We start from the raw sequence: 18,066 nt of genomic DNA on the forward strand, positions 1-18,066 counted from the left end.
CGACCGCTCGCACGCGCTCCCACCCGCACCCGCATCCACGATCGGAGCAAGAGGGAGCCCAAGCCCTCTTGCCCGGTCGACTCCCCGACGTCCGATACATCCCCCCCCACCCGGCAGGACCGCCGACTTCCCGACAATATCGGGCCAGAAGGGAGCCCAAACCCTCCTGGCCACGGCGACCCCCTAACCCCCCCCCGCACTACATTACGGGCAGGAGGGATCCCAGGCCCTCCTGCCCTCGACGCAAACCCCCCTCCCCCCCAACGACCGCCCCCCCCAAGAACCTCCGACCGACCCCCAGCCGACCCGCGATCCCCTGGCGACCCCCACGACCCCCCCAACCCCCTTCCCCGTACCTTTGGTAGTTGGCCGGACAGACGGGAGCCAAACCCGCCTGTCCGGCAGGCAGCCAACGAAGGAATGAGGCCGGATTGGCCCATCCATCCTAAAGCTCCGCCTACTGGTGGGGCCTAAGGCGCGTGGGCCAATCAGAATAGGCCCTGGAGCCTTAGGTCCCACCTGGGGGCGTGGCCTGAGGCACATGGGCCCAACCCGACCATGTGCCTCAGGCCGCGCCCCCAGGTGGGACCTAAGGCTCCAGGGCCTATTCTGATTGGCCCACACGCCTTAGGCCCCACCAGTAGGCGGAGCTTTAGGATGGATGGGCCAATCCGGCCTCATTCCTTCGTTGGCTGCCTGCCGGACAGGCGGGTTTGGCTCCCGTCTGTCCGGCCAACTACCAAAGGTACGGGGAAGGGGGGTGGGGGGGTCGTGGGGGTCGCCAGGGGGGTCGCGGGTCGGCTGGGGGGGCGGTCGGAGGTTCTTGGGGGGGGCGGTCGTTGGGGGGGAGGGGGGTTTGCGTCGAGGGCAGGAGGGCCTGGGATCCCTCCTGCCCGTAATGTAGTGCGGGGTGGGGTTAGGGGGTCGCCGTGGCCAGGAGGATTTGGGCTCCCTCCTGGCCCGATATTGTTGGGGAGTCGGCGGTCCTTCGGGGGGAGGGATGTATCGAACGTCGGGGGGGGGGGCATCAGGCTTTCAGGATGGGGACAGACCTTCAAGGGGGGACAGTGCACGGAAGTCAGGGGGGGTGAACGGAGAGTCGGGACAGCGCACGGAAAGTCAGGGCGGGCGAAAGGAGCGTCGGGCAGCATGCGCGGTATACCCGTGAGCGCGGTATACCAAAGTTTTTGTACATATCATCGTGATTTCTGCGCGCTATACCCGTGTGCGCGTTTTATACGGGTGCGCGTTATTTGCGTGAAAATACGGTATTCGCTGCACGCGCCTGGCCCTTCCTTGCCCGGAGTTGCGGCGGCAGCAGGGGATGATTGAATGGAGCTGTCGGGTGGTGAGGGGGAGTACATCTCTTCCACCCCCTCTATTGCCACATCCAACATTTCTCCCTCTCTTATCCCCTAAATTGTGTGCATCTTTCACCCCTGCCCACCAGCCTCATGCCCAACATTCCTCCTTCTATCACCCCTCTCCAGCTTCATGCCACATCTCTTCCTCCATTCCCTCCACCAATATGTCCAACATTCCTCCCTCTTGCATTCCTTTCATCTGTCCCACTGTTCCCTCTCAAGCACCACATCCAACATTTCTCCCTCTCATCTCTCTCTACTTCTCACTTCACCATATCCAACAATTCTCTCCCTTACTACGCCCAACAATTCTTCTTTTTCCTCCTTTCCCTCACCCATGCTCAATTCTCCCTTTCTATTCCCTTCCCCACCTCAGAATCTCTTTCTCCCTCCCTCCATCCTGTGTCCCAAATTAGTACCCCCTTTCTCCTTCCTTCCAGCCTTTGTCCCAAGTCTGTGCCCCATTTCTTCCTTCTGTGTCCCAAATTCATGCCCCTCCCTCCTTCCTTCTTCCCCAGTTCATGCTCCTTTCCTTTCTTCTGTCTCAATGCGCCCCTCTCCCTCCCTCCTGTGACCCAATGCACCTCCCTCCCTCCCTCATTTGAGTCCAAACATCTCTCCCCTCACTCCCCCAAATCTGAAATGTCACCTTTCTACCGGCAAGCATGCTTGCTGGTCGGCACTCGCAGCTTTGGCCCCTCACTGACTTCTACTCCTTCCCACCACGCGTATACTTCTAATTTCTCCTAAAAGTGCCCCAGGGTCTTGCCTCCACTGCGGCTCGCCCTCTCTGACAATGTCCTGTTTCCGCTAAGGTGGGCCACAGTGGATGGAAGACACCAAGGCAGACATCAGGACGGCGCTGCACATTAAAGGTATACACTTGGTGGGAAGTTAGCGATGGGCCGCAGCCGAGAGTGCCGACCAGCAGGCACACTGGACAGTATAACCGGTAATTTTTAGGGAGGTCATGGCCCACCCCGTTCCGAAGTCTATCTATGGATGGATGGATGGATGGATAGATATAGATATTTGATTTACAGTCAGAAGAAGGAAGTGCTGTCTATATTTTACACTATGGGCTCCTTTTACGTAGGTGTGCCACGTGTTTTACCACATGCACCGGATTAGTGCGCGCTAGCCAAAAATCTACCACCTGCTCAAAAGGAGGCGGTAGCGGCTAGTGCACATGGCATTTTAGCATGCGCTATTCCGCGCGTTAAGGCCCTAGCATGCCTTTGTAAAAGGAGCCCTATATTTGTCTATTTTTCTATAGTTGTTATTGAGGTAACATTGCATATTTTAAAGTCATCTGCCTTGACCTCTTTGAAAAAACCCCAAATATAAATTATAATTAACATTTTCTCTGCTTTATAATTTTGTAGTTACCATTATGTATTAATAAGATATTGTATGCATATGACAAATGGATGGAAGAAATTGCATTACAATTAGTATTATTATTATGGAGGTGGAGTCAGGAGTGGAGTTTGGGTGGGGGTACTCGATTGGTATTTGTTAGGCTTAAGGGGACTTGGCTTGAAAAGGTTGAGAAACACTGGACTAAAGTAGTAAAATTTTAGCATTGTGGCATGCATAAATATGCCTGTCTATACACCTTTGTTTTCCTCTTTTCTGATATATATTTTCAGTTCTTACCTGATTTTGTTTTAACGTGGAGACCAGCTTCTGCAAGGTGATATTCTCTTCTTCAAGTTCAGAGTAGTCCTGGAGGAGTCTGGCCTCACGAAATTTGTATTCTCGAATTTCATCCTTCATTCGTATTCTCTGGAGTTCCAAGATTTCATTATTCTGAAGAAAAAGAAAAATAATTTCCTATTTCATTATTGGAAAACAAACACTCAGTAATGAAAAAAACCAGCATATCATTTGTGTAGGAAAATTATGGTGTTTCTGCTTTATTTATACAAGCAGAGATATCCTCTGCCATCAGAGACACTAAAAGGCAAATTTTATAAACGGCGTCCTACCGCTGTCTAACCAGCCAATTGAGACAAATGTTTTCTAAAAAAAACAAAACAAAACTCCTAGGCATCTGTGTTGTGGGTGCAGGGAGACACATCGGGACACTTGAGCTCACAGAAGGCGTGGTTTCACCTGGACATGGCCTTGGGTGAGCTTAAGTGGCCCTAGGTGTCTCCCTAGGGCCACAATAAATGCCTGAAATGTAGACCAGCAAAATGCTGGCCTACATGTCAAATAGATGGTCCCACTGAGCTGATTATGGTAAGGAAATCTCCCTGACACGATCAGTTGAGTGGCCACAGCAGGGACCCCCCTGCCACAAAGTCGGCCAGTAGGAAGAATGCCCTCTTTTTCCTGCCACAATCCCTGAATTCCCTGCAAATGTCCATGGTAGGAGGGATGCCCACTCCCTCCCTCTGCTACTCCCTACCCCCCCCCCGACAAATCCCCTGACAGAAGGGATGCCTACTCCCTCTTGCCTCCACCCCCCCAGAACTTCCCACCCGGTGACACCCCCCTTCAGAGCTCCCCTCCACTTGTATACCCCCAGCACCTCCCAAACCAGTAGACCCCCCTCTCCCACCCTATACCAGTAGGCCTGCCACTACAAAATGGCAAGCCTTCCCCTTCCCTGGGATGCACCGGGGAGGGGCCTAAGGCTCCAATTGGCCCAGGTGCATAAAGCCCTGCCATAGGAGGGGCCTTAGGCACCTGGGCCAACTGGAGTCTTAGGCCTCCTTCTCAGTGAATCCAGGGATGCAGTGGGAGTGGCTTAATACTTTTTATTGTCTAGATCAGTGATTCCCAACCCTGTCCTGGAGGAACACCAGGCCAATCGGGTTTTCAGGCTAGCCCTAATGAATATGCATGAGAGAGATTTGCATATGATGGAAGTGATAGGCATGCAAATTTGCTTCATGCATATTCATTAGGGCTAGCCTGAAAACCCAATTGGCCTGGTGTTCCTCCAGGATAGGGTTGGGAACCACTGGTCTAGATACCTATCATATACTTTTTATTGTGAAAAATCCGATTGTCTAAAAACATATTAGGTGTTTTTTTGATTCTAAGACCTCTAGGTATCTTTTTAGAACAGCAGTAATTAATAAGTCCAATGAAATGTTGTTCATAATGGACACTATCCTTCTTGAGTTGTATAATTTCTGCCCAACATTCTTCCATGGAGGTCTGATTGATATTAGAGTCTTTAATATCAGTGGTTCTTGTAGATGTTTCTATAAATGTTCTTCAGTGAAACTAAGAACTTTATCTGATGGTTAGAAAGACAAGTTCCTATCCAAGTAAGAGCAAGATGATGATTCTTCATTTCATTTAAATAACTCAGACGTGTCCTTTATTTGCAATATATACATCAGTTTGGTTCAAAAGTACTCTCATTTTATATGTACTGTAAGACCATTATTTTTTTTCTTTTAATTTACCACACACGTTTTCAATCAATTTTTTCCATATCAGAGCGTTGTTTCACTATTTAAATTCAATTCATGTTGTCTTCTCACTTATATTGTAGCTCTGTTTTTTGAAGTCCCATATTGATCAAATTATATGCTCTGAAACACAGATCTTTAATCTGTGTCTTTCACGCACACTTTTTATGAGCTCTCTCCACGGGTTTGCCATTTTTCAAAACTCTTCCACAGAGATTAGTTTGCTCACGTCTTGTCTGTAAGGGTTGTTTTTTTTAATATCTGCAGTTTTAACCTTCATGGATTGTCTTTGATGTTGCTACATAAGTTTTACATTTTTATATATGTACTTCTATCCTTCACAGATTGTCTCTGATGCCGCTTTGTACATCTTACGTTATTACTGTTTTCAAGAACAAACTTTTTTTAATTGCTGGGGAACTTTTTATTTTTTTTAAGTTCAATAAATTTTATTGAAGTTTGTCAAAAACAAGAAATCAAACATGTACAGTATAAACCATGAGTACAAAATGGAACATGGCAGATTAACAGTATCTGAATGATGTGGTCTATCTGAAGAGATAATAAGAAAAAAAACCCAATGCAAATATATAAAAAAAAGAAAATAACAATAGTGAATCATTCGTTTTAAGTTCTTGTAAACCGTGTCGAGCTCCATTCTCATGGAGATGATGCGGTATATAAACTTAAGGTTTAGATTAGATTAGATTAGAAACATTACAAAAACATAAAGAAGTCCTGGATGTCAGTCAAAAGAAAATAAAAATAGGAGTGGAGTGTTGACAATAACCATGCATGTGACTTATGTACATTATGTAAGCAAAGATTAAGCAACCCATTTTCAAGATGAGTCAAAATATATGGAGTTTAACCCTTATTTTCATAGGAGAAAATAGACATATCAAGTAATGGAGCCCAAATTCTCTCAAATTTCTCTAAGGAATGTAATCTGTTGGCTGCAATATGTTCATATTTGGCTATGAGACATACCATGTTCCACCATGTCACATACAGTATAATCTCGTTATAACGGACTTCAAGGGACCTGAAAAAAAGGTTCGTTATATCCAGAGTCCGTTATATCCAGAGTTGCATTTTTTAAAAACTCTATTTAGGTCAGCTTGAAATAACATTCAATCAATGAACAACCATATCAGCAACATCAAGAACAAAACTCATCAAAATATTGGTATGGCACGAAATGATTGCAAAACCAGAACACTAAGGGCTCCTTTTACTAAGCTGCGCTCGCGGTTTTAGCGTGCGCGCTAAATGCTAATGCCAGCATTGAGCTGACGTTAGTTCTTGGTGCGTAGCGTGGGGTTAGCGCGTGCGGCAATGAAGCGCGTGCTAAAAACGCTAGCGCACCTTAGTAAAAGAGGGGGGGGGGTAAAAGATGTTCTAAAGCACTGTTCTTCAATTGCCGGTCCGCGGACTGATGCCGGTCTGCAGGAAATTTCTGCCGGTCCGCACAGGGCCGGCAAGATTAAGGTAACCATAGGTCTGTTTTCAGACCTCCTGTCCTGTTGTCCCCACACACAGCTTTGGGACAGCGTCCCGAAGCTGTGCTCGGGGACAACGGGACAGGCAATCATTTCCTCGCTGCCACGCAAAAAAAAAAAAGCCTCCCTCCTTCCTTTCCCCGGGTCCCCTTCTCTTACCGCCCTGCCGCTGCTGCTAAAGCTGACAGGAAGTTTTCTTTCTGACATCAATTTTGACATTGGAGAGGACATTCTGGCCCATCCAATCGCTGCCTGGCTGGCCCAGAACATCCTCTCCGACGTCAGAATTGATGTCGGAAAGAAGACTTCCTGTCGGCTTTAGCCGCAGCGGCAGGGCAGTAAGAGCACGGGAAAGGAAGGAGGGAGACTTTTATTATTTTTGCACAAAGGGAGGGAAGGAGGTAGGAAGGCAAGCAGGCTGGCCTTGGCCAGGGAGGGAGGGAGAGAGGTAGACAGGCAGGCAGGCTGGCTTCGGGGGTGGGGGTGGGACAAAATGTGGAAGGCAGTGAGAGAGACATAGGAAGGAGACACTGGGGGCACTACAGACATGGGAAGGAGGCACTGGGGGCACTAAAGACAGGAAGGGGAACTAAGGACATGGGAAGGAGGCACTGGGGACACTAAAGACAGGAAGGGGCACTAAGGACATGAGAAGAAGGCACTGGGGGCACTAAAGACAGGAAGGGGCACTAAGGACATGGGAAGGAGGCACTGGGGGCACTAAAGACATGGGAAGGAGGCACTGGGGGCACTAAAGACATGGGAAGGAGGCACTGGGGGCACTAAGGATATGGGAAGGAGGCACCGGGGGCACTAAGGACATAGGAAGGAAAGAGGGAGGGAATAGAAAGGGACAATTCTTGGGCCTGAGTGCAGAAAGAAAGAAAGGATACACAGACACAAGGAAACGCAACCAGAGACTCATGAAATCACCAGACAGCAAAGGTAGGAAAAATTATTTTATTTTTAATTTAGAGATATGTCAGCAGTTGTGATGGGAGCAGACAGTTGGGTATTATCCTCCTTCATGAGAGTAGGATGCTGGAGGTTATCACTTAGAAACTAAATATCCTCGGAGTTGGCACATTCAGATGTGTATAGTTGTTCATAGAATTTTTGAAAACATGATGGAATCTTGTTAAGATCATTCACTGTGCACCCCTCCTGATCAAGTATTGTATGGATGTTAAGTCGTCCTTTTATTTTCAAGTAGTTGGCAAGAGTGCAGCTGCATTTATTAGAATCACTGTAGTAGGCAGCCAATTACATAAAAAATAGCGCTGCCAGCTCTGCAACTTAACAACAAGTTATAGTCAAGTCTGGAATGATTAATCACTTGAGCATGTCCATGTCAGAGGGGTTAATTTGATGACTGGCTTCCAAATTTTTGATAATGGTTTCACATTCTGCCAGTTTTTTAATCTAATTATTTCCTTTTGCAAGCCTGGTATGAAATAATGACTCCCATAATATGTGCTTTGAAAGCATCCCAGAGACATGTCCAGCCAGTATCTTCATGCTTGTTGAACAGAAAATACTCCTGTATGGCCTTACATACCAGCCCAATAAAATCAGTATCTTGCAGAAGGGAATTGTTAAATCTCCATATGGAGCGTTTCTGGTCATTCAGCAAGTCCGACAGTATAAGTTCAACGGAACTTTTTAATTCCCAATATGTTTTCTATGTTGTTTTTCACTATGAGGTAGCATTATTTTCTGTTTTCACTTTCACTATATTGTGGCAGCGTTCGATGTTTGGTGACTTATTTTATTTCACCATGACAGTGGCTGTGTGGCATCATTTTTATTCTTTATAATAATCTGTCAGCATTTTTAATTTATGCTTTTCTTAAATACACTCTTCTTTTTATAATAACCCTTTTATTAAAAAAATACTATGGCTTAGATGCAGCGTCTATATAAATTGTGAAAATGCTAGAGCTCTTGGTTTGTCAATGGTAATACTTTTTCTTGACTTAGGATGATTCGCCACATTTCAATATGGTTTTCAAGTTGCAATAAGCTTTTGGTTTTGGCCTAATTATCATGTTTTAGGGCTCCTTTTACGAAGTCGCAGTAGTGGCTTCAGCGCACGCGACTTTTCATCATGCGCTAACCCTCACGCTAGCCAAAAAACTACCACCTGCCCAAGAAGAGGCGGTAGCGGTTAGCGCGGCTGGAGGTTTAGCGTGCGCTATTACACGCGTTAAACTACTACCGTGGCTTCGTAAAAGGAGCCCTTAGTTTGATCTCCTTTTGAATTTGCAGCTATTTTATTTATTTTGTTTGTTTGTTTTTTAATACCCTTTGATATCACAAGAGTGCCATCTACTGGGTATGTTTTGCAATACAAACATCTTACTCTTAGTTAATTCATACTGTACTATATATCCAAACATTTGGAGCAATATATTCCTTCATAAATACAAAATATTTTCAACTAAACATTTCATTCATTTAACTTATATGTATGACATAAGAATTAAAATATCATCATCTTTTTTGATTGCCATAACAAATATGCTGTTATATTTGGTATTATCATTGGTTCTTTTAACTAATATATTGTTATTGGTCTTTTCTGAACTTATAATTTCATACATAAGTTCTTAATTTCAATTTTAATTGTGCTTTTGTCTCTTATGTAAATATTAATTATGCTTTTAATTTCAATTTTAATCTTATGTTTTTAATTGTTATGCTTTTATCTTTGATGCAAATCTTGATTGTTTGTTCTTTAGATGTCAGTTGTTACCCCTGAGGCTTTTCAAAACATGGACTGTGTCAGGTCTGCAACACAGATTGTTTTGAGGTTTTGGATACAATAGGAATTACAGGACCTGGATACAATAGGAATTACAGAAACCTGGTGGACAGAGGAAAATCAATGGGATGTGGCGCTGCCAGGGTACAAGCTCTACAGGAGGGACAGGACCCACAAGAAGGGGGGAGGCATAGCGCTGTATATAAAGGACTAGATCTACTCGATTGGGATCGATACGGCAACAAAGGCAGAGGAGCTAGAATCGCTATGGGTCAAATTGCCGGGAAAGAAGAGTGCAGACATAAAGCTGGGGCTGTATTATCGCCCGCCTGGTGCGTCAGAAACAATAGGACAAGACTTGGAAGCAGAACTGAGACAGGAATGCAGGACTGGAAGTGTAACAGTGATGGGGGACTTCAACTACCCGGGGATAGACTGGAGTACGGGACACTCCAACTCCACGAGGGAAGCAGGATTCGTAGAAGCTGTGAGAGACTGCTTCATGGAGCAACTAGTCAAGGAACCGACGCGAGGGGATGCTACTCTTGACCTCATCCTTAACGGATTAGGGGGGCCTGCAAGAGGGGTAGAAGTGGGAGGAACACTAGGCAACAGTGATCACAACGTGATCAGATTCACATTAGAAAGGGGGTCACCCATAGTGGGGAGGACCGCAACGACTGCGCTCAACTTCAGGAAAGGGAACTATGTTGCTATGAGGAAAATGGTGGGGAGGAAGCTCAGGAACGGCTTTAGGATGGAGACTGTAGGGAGCGCCTGGACCCTTCTCAGGGACACACTGCAGGAAGCGCAAAAACTGTACATCCCCAGTTTCAGGAAAGGCCGCAAGAACAAGCGGTCAAAAGACCCGGTTTGGATGACACCTGAAGTAAAGAGGGTAATCGGTGACAAGAAAGTGTCCTTCTGGAAATGGAAAAGGGATCCAACGGAGGAAAATCACCAGGAGCACAGGAAATGCCAAAAGGAATGCCACTGAGAGATTAGAAAAGCAAAAGGGAAATACGAGGAGGGGCTGGCCAGGGAGGCGAAAAACTTCAAGGCATTCTTCAGTTACATAAAGGGGAAGCAACCAGTGAGAGAGGAGGTGGGGCCATTGGACGATGGGGATAGGAAGGGAGTGATTAAGGAGAATAAAGAGGTAGCTGAGAGGTTGAACACGTTCTTCTCGTCGGTCTTCACGAGCGAGGACACGTCCAATATACCGGACTCAGAGGAGCTCATGAGTGGGGAGCAGGCCAAAAGATTGGGGCATATAGAGGTAAGTTGGGAGGATGTCTTCAAGCAGATTGACAGACTGAAAAGCGGCAAATCACCGGGACCGGACGGGATCCACCCAAGGGTTCTAAAGGAACTAAGTCAGGAAATAGCGGGCGCAATCCAGCATGTTTGCAACCTATCCTTGAAAACTGGAGAGGTACCAGAGGACTGGAAACTGGCGAATGTCACACCTATCTTTAAGAAGGGATCGAGAGGTGACCCCGGGAACTACAGGCCGGTGAGCCTGACTTCAGTTATAGGGAAGATGGTGGAAGCAATGATCAAGGACAGCATTTGCGAGCACATCGAGAAAAATGGCCTACTGCGGACAAGCCAGCACGGATTCTGTAAGGGAAGGTCGTGCCTGACAAACCTTCTGTACTTCTTTGAGGAAATAAGCAGTCAGGTGGACAAAGGGGAACCCATAGACATCATTTACCTCGATTTTCAAAAGGCCTTTGACAAGGTGCCACATGAAAGGCTGCTTAGGAAGCTGTGGAACCACGGGGTGGGCGGGGATGTACACAGATGGATCAAGCACTGGCTGTCAGGTAGACTACAGAGGGTCGGAGTAAAGGGCCAATATTCTGACTGGCGGGGAGTCACGAGCGGTGTGCCGCAGGGATCGGTGCTGGGGCCGCTACTCTTCAACATATTTATCAATGACCTGGAAACGGAGGCAAAGTGTGAGGTTATAAAATTTGCAGACGATACCAAGCTCTGCGCCAGAGTTAGGACCAGGGAGGAGTGTGAGGAACTGCAAAGGGACCTCGATAAGCTGGAGGACTGGGCAAACAAATGGCAAATGCGCTTTAACGTAGATAAATGCAAGGTCATGCACATAGGGAAAAAGAACCCGTTGTTCGAGTATAAAATGGGGGGGAGATTGCTGGAAGACACCGGACTTGAGAGAGACTTGGGTGTGCTAGTGGATCCATCCATGAAACCATCCGCACAGTGTGCAGCAGCCTCGAAGAAAGCCAACAGGATGCTGGGCATCATCAAGAGGGGCATATCAACCAGGACGCGGGAAGTCATCATGCCGCTGTATCGAGCGATGGTGCGCCCACATCTGGAATACTGCGTTCAATATTGGTCGCCGCACCTCAAGAAGGACATGGCAGTTCTTGAGAGAGTCCAAAGGAGGGCAACGAAACTGGTAAGAGGGCTGGAAAACTGCCCATATGCTGAGAGGCTGGATAAACTGGGGCTCTTCTCTCTGGAAAAGAGGAGGCTCAGGGGGGATATGATAGAGACCTTCAAAATACTTAGGGGCATAGAGAGGGTGGACAGCGACAGGTTCTTCAGACTAAAAGGGACGACAGGTACGAGGGGGCACTCAGAGAAACTGAAGGGAGATAGGTTCAAATCAAATGCAAGGAAGTTTTTCTTCACCCAAAGGGTCGTGGACAAATGGAATGCGCTCCCGGAGGAAGTGATCCGGCAGAGTACAGTACAGGGATTCAAACAGGGATTGGATAGATCCTGAGGGAAAAGAGGATCGTGGGGTACTGAGGGAAGTGCTGGGGTGTTGCATAAGTATAGACAGCTCACCAGGTCATGCAGGTGCAAGGCCGGAGGGTTAGGACATTGATGGGAAGATAGGACTTCGATGAGAAACCTAGGGGGCAAGGGGGCCCCTTCTGGTGATTAAGGCAGGTCATGACCTGTTGGGCCGCCGCGGGGGCGGACTGCTGGGCGGGATGGACCTCTGGTCTGACCCGGCAGAGGCACTGCTTATGTTCTTATGTTTTAAGTAGAGAATGACACGTAGACAAATTTTTCCCCGTCCTGGCGAGTTCTTTTCCTGTTCCTGCCCCATTGCTGCAAGCTTTGTCCTCATCTGCACAAGCCTCAAACACTTTTTTTCCATATTGAAATTTTTATTGAAATTTTCAGCCTCAAACACTTTAAAATCTTAAGTGTTCAAGGGTTGTGAAGTTAAGGCAGAGCTTATAGGAATGGGACAGGGACAGCGATAAAACTCGTGGGGACGGGGCGTGGGAAATTGAGTTCCTGCGGGAACGGGGACAAATTTGTCCCCCTGCCATTCTCTAGTTTTAAGTTCCCAAATAGCACACAAATTGTTTGATTTGTTGGAATAAATTTCAATTGATTTTTCTCTGGTTGATGTGTACAGCTTCTTCTCCACTTTTCTACTTTTATTATTGGCCACTGTTGGAAACAGGATACTGGGCTTAATGGACCTGCAGTCTGTCCCAGTATGGCAATTCTTATGTTTTTATCCTTACAATATTTATTTATGTATAATTTATGAGGCTTAAATCATTTTTCCCCTCCTTACAAAGCCGCACTAGTATTTTTAGCGCTGGCCGTGGTGGTGACAGCCTGGATGCTCATAGGAATTTTGTGAGTGTCGGAGCTGTTACTGCGGCGGCTGGTACTAAAAATGCTAGTGCGGCTTTGTAAAAGAGGGGGTTTATGTCTGTCAATGTATTGATTATGTATTCCATTCAATGATCATTAGTTATTATTCAGTGTACATTCATATATTTCTTTCATTTGTTTTTATTAATATTTTGAGTTTATATATTATAGATCTTTTTATCCATTTTATTGTATTTAGTCCAAGATGGTTCATTTTATGTTACTTTGGACTTTTATTTATATTTTATTCTGTTTTTGTGTTTTAATATGTTTTTTGCTTTTAATGTCTCCTGAGGAAGGTATGTTTATATGCCGAAACTAGGATCCTTGTTGAGATGTTATTTATCTCAAATAATAAAACTGATACTGTTAAGAACATAAGCAGTGCCTCTGATGGGTCAGATCAGAGGCCCATCACGCCCAGCAGTCCGCTCACGTGGCGGCCCATCAGGTCCAGGACCTGTATAGTAATCCTCTATCTCAGTGATTCCCAACCCTGTCCTGGAGGAACACCAGGCCAATCGGGTTTTCAGGCTAGCCCTAATGAATATGCATGAGAGAGATTTGCATATGATGGAAGTGATAGGCATGCAAATTTGCTTCATGCATATTCATTAGGGCTAGCCTGAAAACCCAATTGGCCTGGTGTTCCTCCAGGACAGGGTTGGGAACCACTGCTCTATCTGTACCCTTCAATGCAGGCGCACCATCGCCCGATACAACGGCAGGATAATGTCCTTCGTTCTGGTTGTAATACCTTTCTTGATAATACCTAGCATTCTGTTCGCCTTCTTAGAGGCCGCTGCGCACTGTGCCGAAGGCTTCATTGTTTTGTCCACCAGTTGGTTTGGACTTCATACTTGCCTTTTTTGGTTTTGGACTCTTATTAAGGGCAAGTCACTTCTCTTTCTCTCTTTGGTCCCTAAAATAATTGCCATGATTTCTAGCAGCGGCTTCACTGATTGTATACAGTATATCTATCTATCTATATCTGCCTATCTCTTGACCTTTGAAAATACATTAATATAAGGAAGACCCACTAGCTGGAGCGGTGGGCATTTAACCTTAGCCGAGGCCATGAAAAGCAGGCTTGGATAGGGTAAAGATAAAAGGGAGAGGAAGAAAGATTCTAGATGTTGGAGAGGAGGGGGTTAAAAAAATAGGGAAGGATAACAGTGGGGGATTGGTCAGATGGAAGAAAGCGTATATGAGAAATAAAACACAGGGAATAGGCCAGAAGGGTGAAGGGTTGAAGAGGAAGGGGTAGAAGCAGAATGTGGATAGTTTGGGTGGGTTTGGTGTCTTTTTATTATTGGGAATGAGGAGAAGAGGGTAGGGTAGGGAGACAAGGTTTGAGATAAGGGTCGAGGTAGTGGTAAAAGGGGCCAGTTCACCGGTCATTGGTGACTAGAGGAGTGTGGGTTTATATCTTGTGTAAGAGAATGTTTTATTGGAAGGCATTATTTGCAGCCCTGGTCCCAGCGCGATTGTAATGTTTGGAAGCACCTCTAGAAGTCATTTTCTGTCATTTCCTTCAGTGTATCCTACGTTATCCTCTTACTCTCACCTACCGTCTCAAATGTTTTTCATGCAAATTCTTTGTTCAAGTCAATCATAATGCTGATCACAAAACAGCTTCCACACAACTTCACAAAAACACACAGTGTAAGCAAACACTACTTTCCATGGCAACGATAACTTGTACACTAGTTCCTTAGTGATACCAGAGGTAACATATAGTGGTATAGCAGCATAGCATGTTCCATTGTGGCGGGAGAGTATCTTTCCAGGAACTTTTGGCTCACGCCTCATACATATATAGTTATTTCTTCTGATGACAGAAGTCCTTGTTTTTCCATAGATATCTCAATAGAAAAACTGAAGGTGATGAAAGACTATCACAGGAAAATAACCCCCTCCTTTACAAAGCCGCGCTAGTGTTTTTAGTGCCAGCCGATGCAGTAACAGCTCTGACGCTCATAGAATTCCTATGAGCGCCCAGGCTGCTTTGTAAAGGAAGGGGTAAATCACCTAGATTGCAGAGTTATGTAAAAATGACATCATTACTAAAATAAATTTCTTTTTCAGCCTTCTATCTGCTTACGAAGCAAGTATTTTGGATATGATTAATATATTCATTTTATTTATAAATTACATTTTAGACTTATTCACTATAGACTTGTATACTTAACCTTTAAGGGTGCTGTTTACCTATCTATGTTGTCAACACTCCATCCAGAAAGCCACAGTGAACTATCATTAACAAAAAATTTAAAAGAAGAAAAACAGATACTAAGGCTTCCTTTTACGAAACTGCAATAGCAGTTTCTAGTGCGAGGAGCCGTGCTGAATGGCCCGCACTGCTTCTGATACTCATTCAGTTCCTATGAGCGTCGGGAGCAGCCCGGGCCATTCAGCGCGGCTCCCTGCACTAGAAACTGCTATTGCAGTTTCGTAAAAGAGGGGTAAATAAACTTTTCATTTGAGAATCTTGCTTTGAAATCAGCAATAAGATAGGAAAATATTCCATCATAGTCCAGTTTTCACCTTTAAAGGTCACCTGCTTTAAAACCTGTGCCATGCTTTAAATTACCTCTTTCAGGTCTTGCACAACTGTAATGAGCCTCTCATTCTCTCCTTGGATGTTGGTCACCACAATCCTGTTCTGTTTTACCTCATTCTGCATTTCAAGTATCTTCCCCAGGTAGTAGGCCTCCTTAGATGCAGACTCCTGTAGGAGAGTCTCTTCCCGAGTTTCACCATCTTCAGCCACTTTGCGGTGGATAGAAAATGATTGTCCAAAAGCCTGTGTGAATATAAAAATGCGTTAGCGCAATGCACTGTGCTTACTGAAAATAGCAAGAAAGCAGGATATCATTATTAAACTAATGGATATTTTAAGGCACAACTTTAGGGACTTTGTCTAAATAAGGGACATTAATGGTCCCATCATTTTGCATTTAAATGTAATAAAAAATGTAATCAACTGCTTTTGCCCATTTTTCACAATTATACTGGTTTTATTCTCTGCAAGAACAATATTCAGCAAGCAAGCAAGTGATAACTTTAAGCAAATATTCAGCAGGATTTATTTAGATGAATTAGAGCTGTACCAAATATTCATATTCAAATCGATTCAGACTCAAATAATGCCCTGATTGCATTATTCGTATTTGGCCAAATAGTGATTTAGATTTGAAAATGAATAATCTGGGGCTTTACTGTGCTAACCCTACTGAAATAAACACCTGATCTCTAATTTCATGTTGCTTCTTTCATTATTATTTCTTATGTTAAAGTTCAATGCTTAATATCTGTATTTGGTAAATTTATTCAGCTAAATAATTTATTTCATTATTTGTATTTGACCAAATAGAGCTATACTGAATAGCATATTTTAGTATCTGAATATATCTGGTTAAAGTTATCTGTATGAGCTTATTTAGAAAATCAAAGGCCTGCTGTTTCAGTGATTTAGTTCAGTGTTCTTCAACTGCCGGTCCGCAGACTGGACCGGTGCTGGTTCGCAGAAATTTCCTGCCGGGCCGGTACGTGCATCGGGCCCAATATAGTGTTCTTCAGCTGCCGGTCCGCGGTGTGATCGATGCGGCTAAAACAAGGGGCAAACCTGAAGAAAAAAGCCTCACTACCCAATCATTGCATATAGTTGGACTCGCTCAAAAAATATACTTTCTTCACTGCATAAGCAGTCTAAATGATTAATGGCTGAAAAGTAGTAGAAGGAACTTATCTTTACTGAAGGTTCTGACATGGCCCGTTTCGTTCCTGCATCAGGGAACCGATATGCAAGATTCAAACATTTAAAAGGTGGTGTCTGACTCAAAAAACTTTAAACAGCTTCTTCAAAGATTCAAACTGCCTTCATGACTGCTTTAATCACCCCCAGTGAGATTTGATCAAACATTTTTGGTTTCCCCAGTATTTGTTTTGACTAACTCCCTCCAGTCTGCAGGCCCACCTCTTCAAAATGTTGGGCCTTCCCATTCCTGGTGCTTCCTGGGATACACCAGGGAGGGGCCTAAGGCTCCGATTGGCCCAGGCACCTAAGCCCTCTCCCATAGCAATGTGTGATATGGAGCGTTGTGATGCAGGATGAAACCGTTTGCCCATTCCTCAGGTTGTTTTCTATACACATCATTTCTTAAATGTTCTAATAAACCCTTAAAATATTTAGAGTTCACTGTAGTGTTCTAAAATGATGGGCCTGCCCCTTCCTGATGCATTATGAAATGCACCAGGAAGGGGCCTAAGGCCCTGATTTGCTCCTGTGCCTAAGGCCTCCCCCATAGGATGGGCTTTAAGCACCTGGAACAATCGGAGTGGCCCAGGTGCCTAAGGCCGCTCAAAATGGAGAGACCTTAGGCAGCAGAGCCAATCAGGGCCTTAGGCCCCTCCCTAGTGCATCCCAGAATGCACCAGGAAAGGGAAGACTGCCATTTTGGAGTAGTGGGTCAGCTTGCCTGTGTATGCATCCCTCTAGCTAGATCGTCTTTGGGGGGTGTGTGGGGGAAGTAGCGGCAGGAGATAGTGGGCATCCCTCCTGCCAGGGTACTTTTGGGGGTTTAGGGCAGGAGACAATGGGCATCCCTCTTGCCCTGCTGCTATAGGAGGGGTTCGGAAGTTCAGGGGTAGGAGAGAGTGAGCATTTCTCCTGCCAGCCAATGTCACGGGGAGGTCCCTGCCCTGACTGCTCAGCTGATCAAGGCAGGGGGATTTCCTTGCCATAAGCAGCTCAATGGCCACGTCTATTTAAAATGTAGGTATTTTGCTGGCCTATATTTCAGGCATCTGTCGCAGCCCCAGCATTATAGGTGTGGTAGAAAGGGACATACACAGTGATACTGCAAGGAAAAAAAAAAGATTTTGTAGTATCCCGGGACTCTGATAGCGTAATTGCAGGAGCATACACAACCCTAGTCTCAATGAGGGGTCAGGCAACCCCTGCCCTGATAGATACCAGGGCAGAGCAATCAATGATTGCTTCCCACTTTTGGAAAAGAGCGCTTCCCCAGGAAGGAAGGAAGGGAGAGAGGATAGTACCATGGTAGCCATTAGGTGTATACACAGGGATAGTGTCTGGTATCCCCTTAGGCCCACCACTATCTTGCATAGGGACAAAGTGTACTAGGTTCCTCTAACTATTGTCCCAGAAAGCCCCTTTGATCTCATACTAGGTGGGGATTGGACTGATTTGGGAGAGTAATTGAGATCAAGGCTGGGCTTAGTTAATACGCGCTCACAGGGCCTGCCTGTGGAGGAACCTGAGGAGGAGCTAAGGAAGATCTTTCCATTTAGCAGGGAGACCTCTCAGAAGT

The 18,066-nt window shown here is 45.5% G+C and overlaps 1 protein-coding gene across 3 annotated transcripts in view; it reads right to left on the reverse strand.

Annotated features, from left to right (window-relative positions):
* BICD1 (BICD cargo adaptor 1) overlaps positions 1-18,066 on the reverse strand; it is a 279,852-nt gene that overhangs the window by 224,071 nt on the left and 37,715 nt on the right. For all 3 annotated transcript variants that reach the window (XM_033950662.1, XM_033950661.1, XM_033950663.1), the window contains exons 3-4: positions 15,324-15,536; positions 3,024-3,176 (exon numbers count right to left, since the gene is read on the reverse strand). In XM_033950662.1, coding sequence (XP_033806553.1) covers positions 3,024-3,176; positions 15,324-15,536 — 366 coding nt within the window. The remainder of the gene's footprint in view (positions 1-3,023; positions 3,177-15,323; positions 15,537-18,066) is intronic.

Source organism: Geotrypetes seraphini, chromosome 7 (assembly GCF_902459505.1).
Source record: "Geotrypetes seraphini chromosome 7, aGeoSer1.1, whole genome shotgun sequence".
Lineage (NCBI taxonomy): Eukaryota > Metazoa > Chordata > Amphibia > Gymnophiona > Dermophiidae > Geotrypetes > Geotrypetes seraphini.